This window comes from Amblyomma mixtum, chromosome 1, assembly GCF_055824585.1.
Source record: "Amblyomma mixtum isolate Tamu chromosome 1, ASM5582458v1, whole genome shotgun sequence".
NCBI classification, from domain to species: domain Eukaryota; kingdom Metazoa; phylum Arthropoda; class Arachnida; order Ixodida; family Ixodidae; genus Amblyomma; species Amblyomma mixtum.
The window spans coordinates 84,498,133-84,512,629 of record NC_143012.1 but is presented as its reverse complement, the minus strand read 5'-3'; the positions used below and the strand labels follow the sequence as shown (position 1 = coordinate 84,512,629).

The 14,497-nt window shown below is 50.4% G+C and overlaps 1 protein-coding gene across 4 annotated transcripts in view; it reads right to left on the bottom strand.

The window, feature by feature from the left end:
* Positions 1-292: 292 nt before the first annotated feature.
* LOC149367049 (uncharacterized) overlaps positions 293-14,497 on the bottom strand; it is a 35,077-nt gene continuing 20,872 nt past the window's right edge. The window contains exons 6-10 of one of the 4 annotated variants that reach the window (XM_089553799.1): positions 10,551-10,610; positions 8,349-8,666; positions 6,355-6,525; positions 3,154-4,005; positions 293-3,123 (exon numbers count right to left, since the gene is read on the bottom strand). In XM_089553799.1, the coding sequence (XP_089409925.1) occupies positions 1,996-3,123; positions 3,154-4,005; positions 6,355-6,525; positions 8,349-8,666; positions 10,551-10,610 (2,529 nt within the window). In that variant the 3' untranslated portion in view covers positions 293-1,995. Of the gene's footprint in view, positions 4,006-6,354; positions 6,526-8,348; positions 8,667-10,550; positions 10,611-14,497 lie in introns of all 4 variants that reach the window. The other 3 variants (XM_089553807.1, XM_089553813.1, XM_089553793.1) reach the window with 3 other exon arrangements.

Sequence of the window (14,497 nt, the reverse complement as noted above, 5' to 3'; positions counted from 1 at the left end):
GACTATTCCCGTTGAAGAGTCTGAACGTGTTGTCACCAGAGTTGCCGATCTTGACATGCTAGCATGCTTGAGTGAATGATGGAGCCAACGTGAATAACTTTATCCACTGCCAGATTCTAGTTTTCAAGAGATTTCACGTGATGCAATTGATGTCCACAATAACAACTTTTAGAAAGAAAATGAGGCTACTAACATACAACTGCGTGAAAAATGAGCGAATCCACGGTTTTTCGTGGAATAGCGCAGAACTACGAGCCCTGCCCATGTCGATTTCAGAGACGATACAATAACATGTTTCTTCAACTTTTAATTCACAATGATTTAATTTTTTTTAGTCTTCATGCCAAGATGCACACCTGAACGGATTAACAGTCTTCGGTACATACACACAGCACGGCTGCCCGCCAGTATCTCTTTTTTTTGGTTCACACAAGGGGCATTTCTCCGCTGTCGCCTTCGGTCAGTGCCTTGGGTGCAGCAGGAACACAATTCCTGAGAGACGCCATCCGTCTTCTTACAGCTGACCATCCGTCTTCTTACAGCTGACCATCCGTCTTCTTACAGCTGACCATCCGTCTTCTTACAGCTGGCTAAGAAGCAAGTCTGCAGCGCCACAACTCATGCACACACTTCACCATTCGTCACAGTCAATCAACCACGGGGAATCGACGCTCTATACGGCGGATGTGGCAGGGGCACTTATCGACAGCTGGCTATCAAGTAGGATGGCAAAAACCGCCTTTCGTCCTTCTCAAACATCCCACAGCAGTGCCGCTGCTTCTCGAGGCTTTGTTCAGGAACTACGCACATGCACAGACATAAATTGAAAAAATCTCTAAGTAGTCCCGTGTACGCTTGGTGGCACCCTGGCAAAAGGGCATCTGCGAAAGTCGTCATGTAGCAACATGATTCAGTTCTGTACACTGATGTGGCTTGCTGGCTGGTCACAATAAGCAGTGCGCAAGCTACCAGCAACTAGTGTCCCAGTGGCATGCCTGACCACCATCAAGAAAAGCCCCAGCACTCTAGGGTAAGGGCATTTTCGATAGATGTTGTTTTTGGGCTCTGAAAGAAAGCTTTGAGCAGGGATAGTTTTAATACCCTCCACTGCTACAATATTCCAATATTCTAGTTGTAAAGTAAAAGTCAAACGCCAGGATGGAAATTCTGCTGTACCTGTATTTGAAAGTGTCATGTTTGTATAGACAACACAGGACAGCCTGACTGGTGCAGTTAATGAACCGAGAAAGCACCAGCTAATAGTAAATCTGAGTTTAGTTTTGACTTCACCAATCAATCCCATAGAAAATGACCTGACAGCACTGATGTGCATAAGTCATCTTAAGTGCAGTGACTAACATGTCTTCATTGCATCTGCAAAAGCTAGTAGGTTGCATTTCCATGCTCAACTACCATGCCCCGCTAAGCACTGCGGAAGCCTTCAGCACTTTCGTTTTGATGTCACTCGTACTTGGCCCTGTATGAGGCAAATAGAAGCGTGGCTTTACAACCCGCATTCGCAATTGTCTTAGCCTTTTCTCACTGTTATTTACTTCCCACCTGACCCAACACTGTGTTCTGCAATCCAGAACACACACAGCTATCCCTTTTCAGCTGCAGGCATGTCACTGAAGACACAAGTTGTCCTCGAGATTTGCTGCTGCCAGAAAACTGTACATTAATCGCGCACACGCAAAAAAAAAGTGCTAGCATTACACAATTTGTGAGATAGCACAGCATGCTAACAAGGGCACTTGCAATGCATCGTCATCATCAAGCAGACTGTTCTCGCGAGCCGAGGCTCGAGTCACCAGCTTCGAATGGCAGCAAAAGTGGCCGGGGGGGGGGGGGGGGGCGAGTCTGTGAGGTCACACACCACCGCGAGAGGCACTGTTGGCGAGGCACACAACTATGTACACGCACGCACTATCCCAGATGGCTGGGGAAGTAGCTGGGCAACCAACAGGAGCCGTACGGTGGAGCCACTACGCCTGGTCAGCTGGGCTGCTGCACCACCTGAATGAGGCGCCCGTCACTGGTCAGCAGGAGCAGGGGAGTCTGCACAGTGTTCTGCAGCGCCGTCTGCAAGAGCACCGCCGTCTGCTGCTGGTCGTCGGTGGTTGGCGCGGACGCTATGACGCCAGGAATGAGTTGGCTGATCAGGTCCTGCGACACAGCTGGTGCCTCTGGTTGCTGCTGCAGCACCACCTGCTGCTTGGGCGGGCTTGGTGGCACGACAAACACCAGCTGTTGCGACCCATTGGAGCCCACCATCTGCTGGTGATGCTGCGGGGATACAAAAGCGTCGCTCCTGGCCATGTGCACTACATCTGACACCGCATTCACGCCGTCCGTGGTGGTGCACAGCTGGCTCGGAATGACAGTCATGTTGCGGGACTTGAAAATCTTGCGCGGTGTCGTGATGGGCGCCAATGGCGGCACCTCTTTAGTTTTCGCTGCTGGGGTGTTGGAGTGCCTCCACCACGGCATGACGCGGTGCCGCGCGGAAGCTGCCTCCCGCCGGTGGTTTTGTACGAGTGCCGGTGCGCCCGAAGTGTTTGGCTGGACCGCGGACGACGTCGTGGGAAGCGTCTGCACGAGAGCCGGAGCCGCGGGAATGCTCTGCATGACCGGCGACATCATGGAAACGTTTTGCACGACCGGTGAAGATGTCACCTGAAGATTCTGCATCACCGGTGCAGGAGCAGACAGGTTGTGTATGGTTGGCCCCGAGCTGGGAGGAGCAAGGGCCTGAGACGCTGGAGCCATCGTCGGAAAGTTCTGCCCCACGGGCGGTGCAGTTGGCAGTGGCAGCGACTGGAGATTGTTACCAAGTGTGGCCTCGTCAAGAGTCGTGTACTCGACGTGCAGCAGAATCTCCTGGCCACTGTTGTCCACTGCTGGCACCAGGACAGCCTTTGACGAGGGTCGTTGGTCCTGCTCCTGCTTACAGCTATCCTCCATGACCACGTCATTGGGCGCTGGTAAAGCGGGCGCCTCATAGGCGCCTTCCTGAACGAACTCGACATTTTGAGGTTGTTCTGGTATGACACCTGGTTCCTGTTTAACCTGTAGTGGTGTGACAAGGGGAGCCTGTGCTGCCTGAGCCTGTGCTGCCTGAGCCTGTGCTGCCTGAGCCTGTGCTGCCTGAGCTTGAGCAGCCTGAGCTTCAGCGGCCCGAGCCTGTGCTGCCTGAGCCTGTGCGGCCTGAGCCTGTGCGGCCTGAGCCTGTGCGGCCTGAGCCTGTGCAGCCTGAGCCTGTGCGGCCTGAGCCTGTGCTGCCCGAGCCTGTGCAGCCTGAGCCTGAGCCTGTGCGGCCTGAGCCTGTGCTGCCTGAGCTTCAGCAGCCCGAGCCTGTGCAGCCTGAGCCTGAGCCTGTGCAACCTGAGCCTGAGCAGCCTGAGCATGAACAGCCTGAGCGGAAGTCTGCGGAGTGGGCGGCCGGCTAGGCTTCGAAAAAGTGGTGATGCCGGCCTCGAGCAGCGAGCGCACCTTTGTCGGTCGCCTGGGAGTGTCACCAAACATCCTCATCTTGGCAAACGGTCGGATCCATGTGTTTGAACTGGGCGTCACATTCGCCACTGTCGCAGGTGTTGAGTTTCTCGCCAAGATGAGGGGCACGGGCGTCTTTGTAGCTGGCTCTCTAGATACGGCGATCGCCAGCCGCTGCGGAGGTGGGACAGAGGACTGGCTGACAGTCTGGCTGGATGTGTACTGGGTAGGCTGGCTCGAAGATGCACTGGACACTTGGCCCGAGGACGACTGCTCGAAGGAGTCGCCTGCCTCTTCGCTGCAGTTGGTGAGCCCGTTGGGCAGTGCCAGGGCAATTTTGCGCTTCCGCAGTACACGCCAGCCAGTGGCATCCCCGTTATCTTCCTGCATGTCTACATCTGCTTCCTCCTGGTCCTCCCCATTGTCGTCCTGCATTACACTCTCCCCAGAAGAAGATTCGTCATCGGTGCACTCTTCATCTTTGTAGTGCATGGTCCAGGAGTCCATGGCATCCTGAAATTATGAGGGGGAAACAGTCAGCACCCGTGTCTTTCCAAGAACTCTGTCCCGAATGTCATAAAACTGATCTGGTTTAGGTTTTAAGTTTATTAGGGTTTAATGTCCCAAAGCAACTCAGGCTATAAGGGATGCTGTAGTGGAGGGCTCCGGAAATTTCGACCACCTGGGGTTTTTTTAACGTGCACTGACATCGCACAGCACACGGGCCTCTAGAATTTTGCCTTCACCGAAATTGGACCGCTGTGGCCGGGATCGAACCCGCGTCTTTCGGATCAGCAGCCGAGCGCCGTAACCACTGAGTCACCGCGGCGGGGCAAAACTTATCTGGAATTTAAGAAATTCATATTAGGCAAAGTAAACATTTATTTCCAGTGCAATTTACAGCAGAATCTCACTAAATGCAAGTCTATCAGATTGTAGGAAGTGACTGAATAAGCTGCAAAACTAAATCCTGCTACACACTGTCTCCCTTGATGCAAGCTACATATGGGCAAAGCTCACCTCGAGGCCCGCTACTGTCTGCATGACAGCGCACAGGACATGGAAGAAGATTGTTGGAAGATTTTCAGCTCATAGTGCTGCACATTTGGACACACTGACTACTTACCTTCCTAGTTAGGCACACGCTTAAGTCTGGTTTTAGGCACAGAGTTGAAACTTTTAATGAGATAGTATTAACGTTGTCATCACACCAAAACACCGCCATTTTCCGAGACGAAATTTGCTGATTGGTCGAGACAGGTCAAGTGACCTTGAGACATTGCAGAAGAAGAACTGAAGTTTATTGCCAGACACAGAGGAAATGGGCCTCGGGCGAAAAGCTACAAGGGTAGCTTGTAAGATGCCCGAGGCCCGGTAAAGGCAGAGCAGCAGAAAATGTGCACACTCAAGGTGGGCATACATATAGAGAATGAAACTATAGAGTATGAAAAACAGCAAAAGCGGAAGGAATACTCGCGCTCATGAAACAAACAAATTAGAATGAAGACAATAATTAACAGTCAACAATCGTCAAGCAGTATGCAGGCCACGTGGCTGAACCTAACAAAATAGTGAGTACTCATAACGAAGCTCACCTAGGCGAAGAATAGATGAGATATCACTTAAAGTACTTAATGGAGGCGGTAAAGATGTTTTGGTTGTTTATGCCATGATGATTTAGTGTGTATGGTAATACGAAACGAAGGCTCTGGTTTCCGCATAACGTCACACACAATCATAACCAGCCATAATGGGCCAAGCTGATTGGTTCAGAGAGGTTTGGTTTGGTTTTTATGGGGTTTAACGTCCCAAAGCGACTAAGGCTATGAAAGACGCCGTAGTGGAGGGCTCCGGAAATTTCGACCACCTGGGGTTCTTTAACGTGCACTGACATCGCACAGTACGCGGGCCTCGAATTTCTCCTCCAAAGAAATTCAGCCGCCGCGGCCAGGATCGAACCCGCGTCTTTCGGGCCAGCAGCCGAACACCATAGCCACTGAGCCACCGCGGCGGCGGGTTCAGAGAGGTCACATGACCGCATCACATCACTACAACCTGCCCACTGTGACAGGTGGCAATTAAATAGGTTGAGAAGAGGTCACATGACCTTGTGACATCATAACAACCTGCCCACTAAGTTATGAGCAACCTAGACAGAGATTCTCCTCAGTGGCCGATATCCCTATTAGTAAATAGGATTAAACGTCCCAGCTCCTGCCTTTCTTTTTTAACTGACCTCCGAGAGTAGGAGAAGTCAACCAAAGCGTGGAGTGCCTTTCAGCCAGTAACGCGGCCGCTTCGCTTTCACTTTTATTTTGTTTTTTAGGTTTCCGCGAATAAATAGACTCAGTCGCAGACAACATAGCCACAAATTAGGCTAACGGAAATGAAAACACGTGTAGACTCCGCTTTCACACATCACCCCATGTATTACCACGTACCACTCCGCCGATGCCAGAGCGGCAAGCCGTCACGTGACTGGCTGAAAGGCACTCCTCCACGTGTTGGTTGACTCGTCCTACTCTAGGAGGTCAATTCAAAAAAAGGGGTGGCAGCTCGACGTTTAATCTACTTTTAATAGGGAAATCAATCGCACAAGACAATAATTCGCAGTTTCCAAGAACGCTTGGAGTGTACTGATCGAGCTCCCGCGATAAAAAGGCTCACAATCCTCTTTAGTGCACCTTTAAGGACAGTTGGTTGTCTTGCCTTCACATTACATGCCCTGCCCAAGCCCATTTCTTCCTCTTGATTTCGACTAGACGAAGGAATGGGCTTGGGCAGGGCATGTAAATAAATAAGTAAATAGACAAATACATAAATAAATAAGTAAATAAACAAACAAATGTGTATGTTACCAACCTCGCCATCAGCGGAGTCTGGCTGGTGCCACTCGCGGTGTAGCCGGGTGCGCAGAGCCGCATCGGTCTGCAGGAAACGCGCCTCCTGGGGCTCCCACTCGGCGAGCAGCGCTCGCAGCTGGTCCAGAAGCGACTGCTCCGGGTCCACCGCCAGTTCCGCCGCTTTGCCTCGCTGCCAAGGAGACCGTCGGGGAAGAGAGATGAAGCATACGGCAAAGAAATACAAAGGCAGCCTTTCTCCTCCAAAGCTCTTGCTACTTTAGCTTCTACAGAAGCTTCACATACCACAGACAAAAAGGAAGAGACGAGAGGGGGAGAAAGGCCCAATCCTGTTCCCAAGCAGGATCGTGTGAGCTTGTGCCACGCACTTGTTCCATCTCCCACAGCCATGCATGGCGCAATAAACACTGTTTTTGCAGTTACATATCAAATGGCACATCGTGCTACTCTAGGTTGCATTTCTTCTCATAACTGTACTCGTATGATCACTTTGCACGCTGAGAGGTGGGCTGCCAGTCCTTGGCCGCCTGATGGCAGTGTTACCGCTAAGAAATAGAGTGATGACAACCTAACTGACTTGAAGTCAAGTGGCGATGTCAGTCCTTGGCCACCTGATGGCAGCATTACCGCTATGAATAGAGTGATGAGGTGAGTGTGCTTGAGGGCAGCCTCCAGCTATGAGACATCATGAAGTGAGGCCAACCTAACAGACTGAAGTCAAGCAGCGACCTTCGCTGCCTAAGGGATGGCAGAAGCCAAATGAGAGATCGATGAGAGATTAATCTATTTATAGTACACTGGTAACAGGATCAGAATGCTTACGATAGGCAGTGGGTAGTTCCAGTTCCAAAGTACCACCTGCTGTGGCTTCTACAGCGTGTTGCACGATTAAATGCGTGCCGTAGAATGCTTCTCTCAGCTAAATAGCGAATTGTTCGAGCTCAAATTTCGCACAGAAATGGGATTTGGTCAGCAGAATTGTTTTACGCTACTTTTGTTTGGGGTACTTGCCTGAATCGATCAGAAGAAATCGGATATTTGCATTGTCTGCGGCGATGACGAAACAGAACAAGCCGCTCTCTCAGCGATTGCACCGGTGGCACCATCTCGTTTGTCGGTTGTGAAGATTCAGCGAAGGAAAGGGTGGGTAGTGCTTCACAGGAGGTTTGATGACTCTTTTTACGAAACCCATGGAACCTAAATTCGAAGGCATTTTTCCTTCTATTATCTGATACGTAATAGAAAGTTTCTGTATTCAAACACACCTAATATTCTTGCTTTCAGGTTACGGAAAAGCTTAACTACTGCCATTTTTTATCCACGAAATTACTCGCATATCGAACTATTTCGCGATCCTCTTCGAGTTCGATACATACGGCATCGACTGTACAACAAGAGATGACCACGTCGCAAGGCAGCGCTTTAGTTATCCATTCCCGAGCACATATAGTCTTTACCAAAAGTAACCGAGCAGCCGCGACGGCAGTCGGAGCAGACTTGGAGGCAAGCAACAGCACTGATATCTTCATATGAACACTGGCCGCTCCTTCCTGGCTGCGAGTGCAAACTGGCTGACGCAAGCCTGCACCCTTGCTCAGTATGACACACTCCAAAGGCGCAAAACTGCTCGCTGCACATCCCAAGGAGCACAGGTAACCGGCCCAATAGTGGAAATGGATGGCCCCCAGTTTACACCCAGTTTACACTCGCCGCCTGGCAGCAACAGCTATCGCTGAAGATAGCAGCGCCATCTCTCGGCTGCAAGCTCACTACCGCTGCCGTCGTGGCTGCTCGGACACTTTTAGCAAAGACGGCACAGCCATGAACTTTTGCCGCCGAGCGTGAACTGCGGCAGCAGAAGTTCACGGGCATTCACAGCCACGCACGCTCTTCGCACGTACTCGGGAACCAGTTCCCAGGGCTGAGAAGACAAGAAGAAGCGCTCAACGCGCTTCACGAGTAAAACCCAGGGTGGTATCACCAGCTTAGCGTTACCTTTGTATCGCCAGCCGCCTTGTCCGTTGTGCTCTCCTCCAGGGTAGCAATGAGTGTACGCAGGTCAGCCACGGTAGTTGCCAGGGTCTCGAATTCGGGAAGTGTCTTCTCTTCTCCTTCCTTGGGCTTCTCCTCTTTCTCTTCCCCTTTCTCCTCGGGAGAGACCTCCATGGGAGCAGCCGGTTCCACCTCGGCAGGCTCCTCTTTTACGGCAGGCTCCTCCTTTACGGCAGGCTCCTCCTTAACTGCCTTCTCCTCCTTTTTCTCTTCCTCATCCTCGGCTTCCTCTTTCACTGCTTCCGCAGAAGAAGCCTTGGCCTGCAATACACCAAGCACTGGCTTACCAGTCTGCTGCTGGCAAAATAATGCTCAAAAGAGCTTCTGAGCCCTCAAAACCTTAATGCCACTGCAGTGGCTCAGTGGTTATGGCGCTCGGCTGCTGACCCGAAAGACGCGGGTTCGATCCCGGCCGCGGCGGCCGAATATCGATGGAGGCGAAATTCTAGAGGCCCGTGTATTGTGCGATTTCAGTGCATGTTTAAGAATCCCAGGGGGTCGAAATTTTCAGAGCCCTTCACTAGGGCATCCCTCATAGCCTGAGTTGCTTTGGAAGGTAAGCCCCCATAAACCATAAACCAAACCTTGAAACCTTAAGAAGGGACGCTGGTCTTAAAGGTACCCTGCGACGTACATAATGCATGGGTTCTTTATTATTTGTATGCAGAGTAAGGGATATTGTGAGTCCTGAACGCGCAATGAGATCGCCTAAATAATAATATTTGATATTTTAATCTTCGCTAGAAATGCCTGTTTCGAGCCGATGGTGTCGCAACGCGGCGGCCATTTGCGGCAGCGGAAATGAGGTGGCATCCAGATAGGGCGCTGCCTTTCTCATTGGTTGGGCGTCCAGTTTGCATATTGTTCCTTTATACTTACGAAATTGATCCAAAATATTATGTGTCTGAGTACTGAAAGCTTTTCGCATGCCACAAAAAACTGGAAAGAAGCAGGGAAAGCGAACGAAAACTAACAAGAATTCAGCTAGGGGCGACACTTTCCATTCCGCTTCAAACCTTCGTGGCGGCCAGCGCTGTTCAAAAAACGTTGGCTCAGACCAGAAAGCGCGCGCGTCGAGACCGGCCGTGACCACACCAAGACGGCAGCGAAAAAAAAGCCAGTCGACACACCTTGCCCGAAATTGTGAAGAGAAAGGCCGGACAGGAGACGGGAGTCGAGTTTGGGGGGGAGCGGGGCTACCGCTGACAGCCTTCCAGTCCGACTAAAAAAAACTTCGGGGAGCTTCCTTTGTCGTTAGTCCCCCTGCCCTGAGAACGGCGTCGCGTACACGGGGGGAAGACGCCGTCAAAATGCGCGGCTGTCTACAGCCCCGACAAAGCAACAACTGCATGCACGCTTCCGCTGCGTGTGCGCTAGGCGCGGCTCTGATTGGTAGCGCCCAATCTCGGTACTGGGTGAGTGAAATGGGTGAGTGAAATGCGTTTTCGTCTGAGCATTTCATTTCGAATTTTCAGAGTGGAATAACTTTCGTTTGCATGCTCCGATTTCAATAATTCTTTTTGCTCTGGCCTCTGGAAAGCATGATGAATCTATTTAATGATATTAACGGGTACTGAAGAAATCATCGCGGTGCACTCATGTATAATATGTTATGTAACTTTTTACCAGGAGCTTTTAGGAAATTTTGCCACCACGAACTTGCTAAAATGCATGCTATTGCTTTTTCGTGACATCAAGTAATGCGATAAGTTAAAATTATCAACATGTCTGTCAAAGAACTTGAGTTACAGGGTTTCGAAGTTGCCACCCCAGAAACAGTAGTACAAACTTTTCTTCCCATTTCTTAAGTGGCAACTTCAAAACCCTATATAACTCACCTGCTATGATAAAATGATAATGTTATCCTTATTGCATTCCTCGATGCCAAGGCAAACCAATGGCATCATGCACTTCAGCAAGATCCCTGAAGCAAAATTTGTTTAAAGCTCTCGGCGACGAAATTACATGACATATAACACGAGTACAAAAGGCCTCGCTTTAAGTGAAATTAAATGACATAATATCAGCACACAAAAATACATTATCCCTGAAGACTTCACTAGTGATTGTTTCTTTTTTGAACGTGGCTGAGCATCTAAACATATCTCTTGCACATTACAGCTAGAATGGACAAGACACACCCACCTTTCGGTGTCGTGAAGATTTCCTGGAACTACTCCGGAGCTGTCGGCCTTTCTTCTTGGACTGCAAACAGGTAAGCCACACATCAGGCACTCTTGCACAGGCAAAAGACAAACGGAGAGTGGACATTCCAGCAACATTCAGTGCATTGGAGAGCAAGTGGAATGCGAGCGACTAGAAAACTCAAAACAATGAAGCGGACAGTTTTCAAGTGACATTGTTTTTGCCACCTTGTACCCCGTGAAAAAAAAAAAATCGCTGGCAGTTACTACCCCCACATATCTCAAAGCGACTGAGGTGTCCACTGGACCCAGGGAGCCAGTTACAGTCGACGACCGATTTTTCAGACTCTCTAGGGACCGCGAAAACGACCGAAAAATCGGGCAGTCGGGAAAATCAAATTTCACCGAAAATATCACGAACTTATACCACTATGCCGGAGAAAGCGGCCAATTGTATTGTGCACGTTCTAAAGCTCCTCATGACTATATTTCGCAGCGCGAAATACTGTATAAACGCGTATAAGGGCCGCACTTTTTTTTTCCAGATTCGAGGGCCAATTTTCGGGGTGTGGCCCATACACACGATGTGCGAAAAAAAATTTTTTTTTTAATGAAAACACACCAACCAGGGAATGAGCGACATTTATTCTACGTTCAATTGTCACTCGCGGAGTATTTAGACTCCTGAGCTGGTGCTGCGCTCTGGTGCACGCTCATGCCAAAAGAAGCCGCGTAGCATGTCCGCTGTCAACGCGTAGCCGTTGTTCCGAAATTCCATCACGTAGAGGAGCAGCTCTTCTTCCAGTTCAGGAAACTCGCACGGCTCGCCTCGGAAAGCGCGCTTTTTGCAGCTTGTGTTTCTCTTTTGGTTGCACCATCATCGGACGCACTTCTCGGCCACGTCGAATTTCCCGCCCGCCGCACGCTTACCGACCGCGTTCGAGAGCTAACTCCCAGCCGTGTAGCTTAAGGTGCTTGCCCATCGCTAAAACTGTGAAGCTCGGCGGCAGCACGCGAAAGCCACTATCACGGCGAACGCGCTAACACGCATGCTAATACGCCACGAAAGGCTGGAGCTGGCGATACTGATGCCTATGTGAACAGCGGAAAATCGCGACAGAGAAAAAAGTTGATAATGATCACGGCGCCATCCATAGACAGCACTTGGAAGCTCCCGTGCACGCGCGTGGCCTCCGCGAACGGCGCAGCGCCGAAGCAGATCGCGGCCGCGATATGATCCGGCGGCGCGCCTGAAGCGCGCTTCGATCGCGGAGGCCACGGCGTGCGCGTAGCCTCCGCGATCAAGCGCTCCGCGATCGTATTAGCGTTCCGTGTTCGGGACTAAAGACTCGGCACAGATGAGTTCCGTGAACTCAGACTACGGTTCAAGTTCGTGCGCCGGAAGACATTCAAGGACAGTACGAATTCGAAAACATGCGAGCGCAATGTGCCGACTCGCGCAGAATTTCAGCGTCGCAAGAGGCTCCCTTTAAGTTTGAATTTCGTTTTGTTTGATCAAGTTTTCGATATCTCCTGCAGTCTGAATTAATGAGGTTCCACTGTACACTTTATATGGCGGCTTGGGTACTGGCGGCGAGTGCGAACGAGGTCCGAAAAATTGAGTGGTCAGTTGCAGTGCGTCCGAAATTTCAAGCGCTCTTACACATTGACTCTATGGGCCATGTCGCGGTGCCACGAAAAAGTCCGAATAATCAAGCATGTCCGAAAAATCAGGCGTCCGAATTTTCGGTCGTCGACTGTATGCGCCTTTCCTTTCCTTGATATCAACAAAGTCTACAACATTGTCAATGCCGATGCCAATACACCCAATGACCACAAGCAGCCTGTTGCTCCAGTGCTGCGTTTCTGTCTCAACGCTGTCAATACATGCAGTGTACAGTTCTGTCACTACCCTCACATACCTCAAAGGGTGACTGAGGTGTCCACTGACCCAGAGAGCCAGTTATGTGCCTTTCCTTTCCTTGATATCAACGATGTCTAAAACATTGGCAATGCCAACGCCAATATACCCAATGAACGCCAGCGGCCTATTGTTCCAGTGCTGCGTTTCTGTCACAATATTGTCAATGCATGCAGCGTACAGTTCTCTTGTCACTACCCTCACATACCTCAAAGAGTGACTGAGGTGTCCACTGACCCAGAGAGCCAGTTATGTGCCTTTCCTTTCCTTGATATCAACGATGTCTAAAACATTGGCAATGCCAACGCCAATATACCCAATGAACGCCAGCGGCCTATTGTTCCAGTGCTGCATTTCTGTCACAATATTGTCAATGCATGCAGCGTACAGTTCTCTTGTCACTACCCTCACATATCTCAAAGCGCGACTGAGGTGTCCACTGACCCAGGGAGCCAGCTATGTGCCTTTCCTTTCCTCAAAACCGATGGAGTCTACAACGTCGCCAACACCAGTGAACCCAATAAACACCGGCGGCCTATTGCTCCAGTGGTCACCCGCTCCTCGCGCATGCGCAACTTGGCCTTTCGTCAGCTCCGCGAAATGGCTCCGCGACTCCGGTAGTGCTGCTTCCGCAACAAAATGACATCTAAAGCTCATTCATTCCAAGAGGCGCTTACAGCATAAACAAGTGCCATTAAAATTCCACTGTGTTCAGCTCACTGCCGCAAGGTCACCATAAACACACACAAAAAAATTGCAGCCCCCTACAAAAAGTAAGGCTACAGCATAAGGTAAGCAACAGTTCTGGGGTTGTTGCACAATAGCCACATAAATGACTGTCACGTTCACCAAGCATCTGAACGCAGCCAATGCCAGGTGCAAACAATGTGTCAGTGCAAAACCTAAAACAGTCAAGAGATCCAGTGTGTATCAATGGCATTATCACGTGGCTATGAGAGCTATGGAAACAAAAATGATAGGTGTAACGTTAAGAGATTGGAAGCGGGCAGAGTGGGTGAGGGAACAAACGCAGGTTAATGGCATCCTAATCAAAATCAAGAGGAAGAAACGGGCTTGGGCAGGGCATGTAATGCGAAGGCAGGATAACCGCTGGTCCTTAAGGGTAACGGAGCGGATTCCAAGAGAAGGCAAGTGTAGCAGGGGGCGGCAGAAAGTTAGGTGGGCGGATGAGATTCAGAAGTTTGCGGGATACGGTGGCCGCAACTGGCAAAGGACAGGGAGACATGGGAGAGGCCTTTCCCCTACAGTGGGCGTAGCCAACGTTTATAGATACTTTTTTAGTTCCATAACTCCTCCCCTGAAAGCGGGCGCTGCTTGTACCCGGGCGGTGAGAGGGCGCTGCAGTCGAGGTTTGCGCGGTCGCCGGCGCGCGCGGCTCCTCTCCTGCAGGCTGCAGTTACTGCTTAGCCCGTGTGCGCGGGTTTGTCGTTGCCTTTTTTTGTCCGCTTGTGTTCCTGTGCGCTCTGCGAACACATGGTCCCCATCGTGCACTCAGAACAATAAACGCTGCATGCCGTGAAGCAGCTTTCGAGCGCGACAATGCCAACTTGCTTCGTGCCCGGCTGTACCAGCGGGTACAAGAGCGACCCGGAGAAACGCCATCCGTACAGAAGCAAGAGGAAATATCAAACTCATTGCATCAAATCAAACCGTTGAGTCCCTGCGGGTGACAGTGATGTCAGTGCTGTCCATTACAGACTTCCTACACAGCAAGGGCGTCAGCTATATTCTCACAGCGAAGTTAAACCAAGACCCGCTTGAGGTAATTAGACTGGCACGTTGAAAAAGCCTAGAAATGCTCATATATAATGTGTTTTTTTAATTCAGAGATTTTTTGGCCTAGTGAACCCAATTAGGAGGTGGCGAAGACCACCCTACAGTGACAAAGTTCAGCCAATTATTTAGGTGGTGGTGGAAAACGTTTATTTGCTCTATTTTACAATATTTTTTTGCAGCTTCAGATGGAGTCTTCCATCTTATCATTCTTTCTTCATCTTATCATTCAT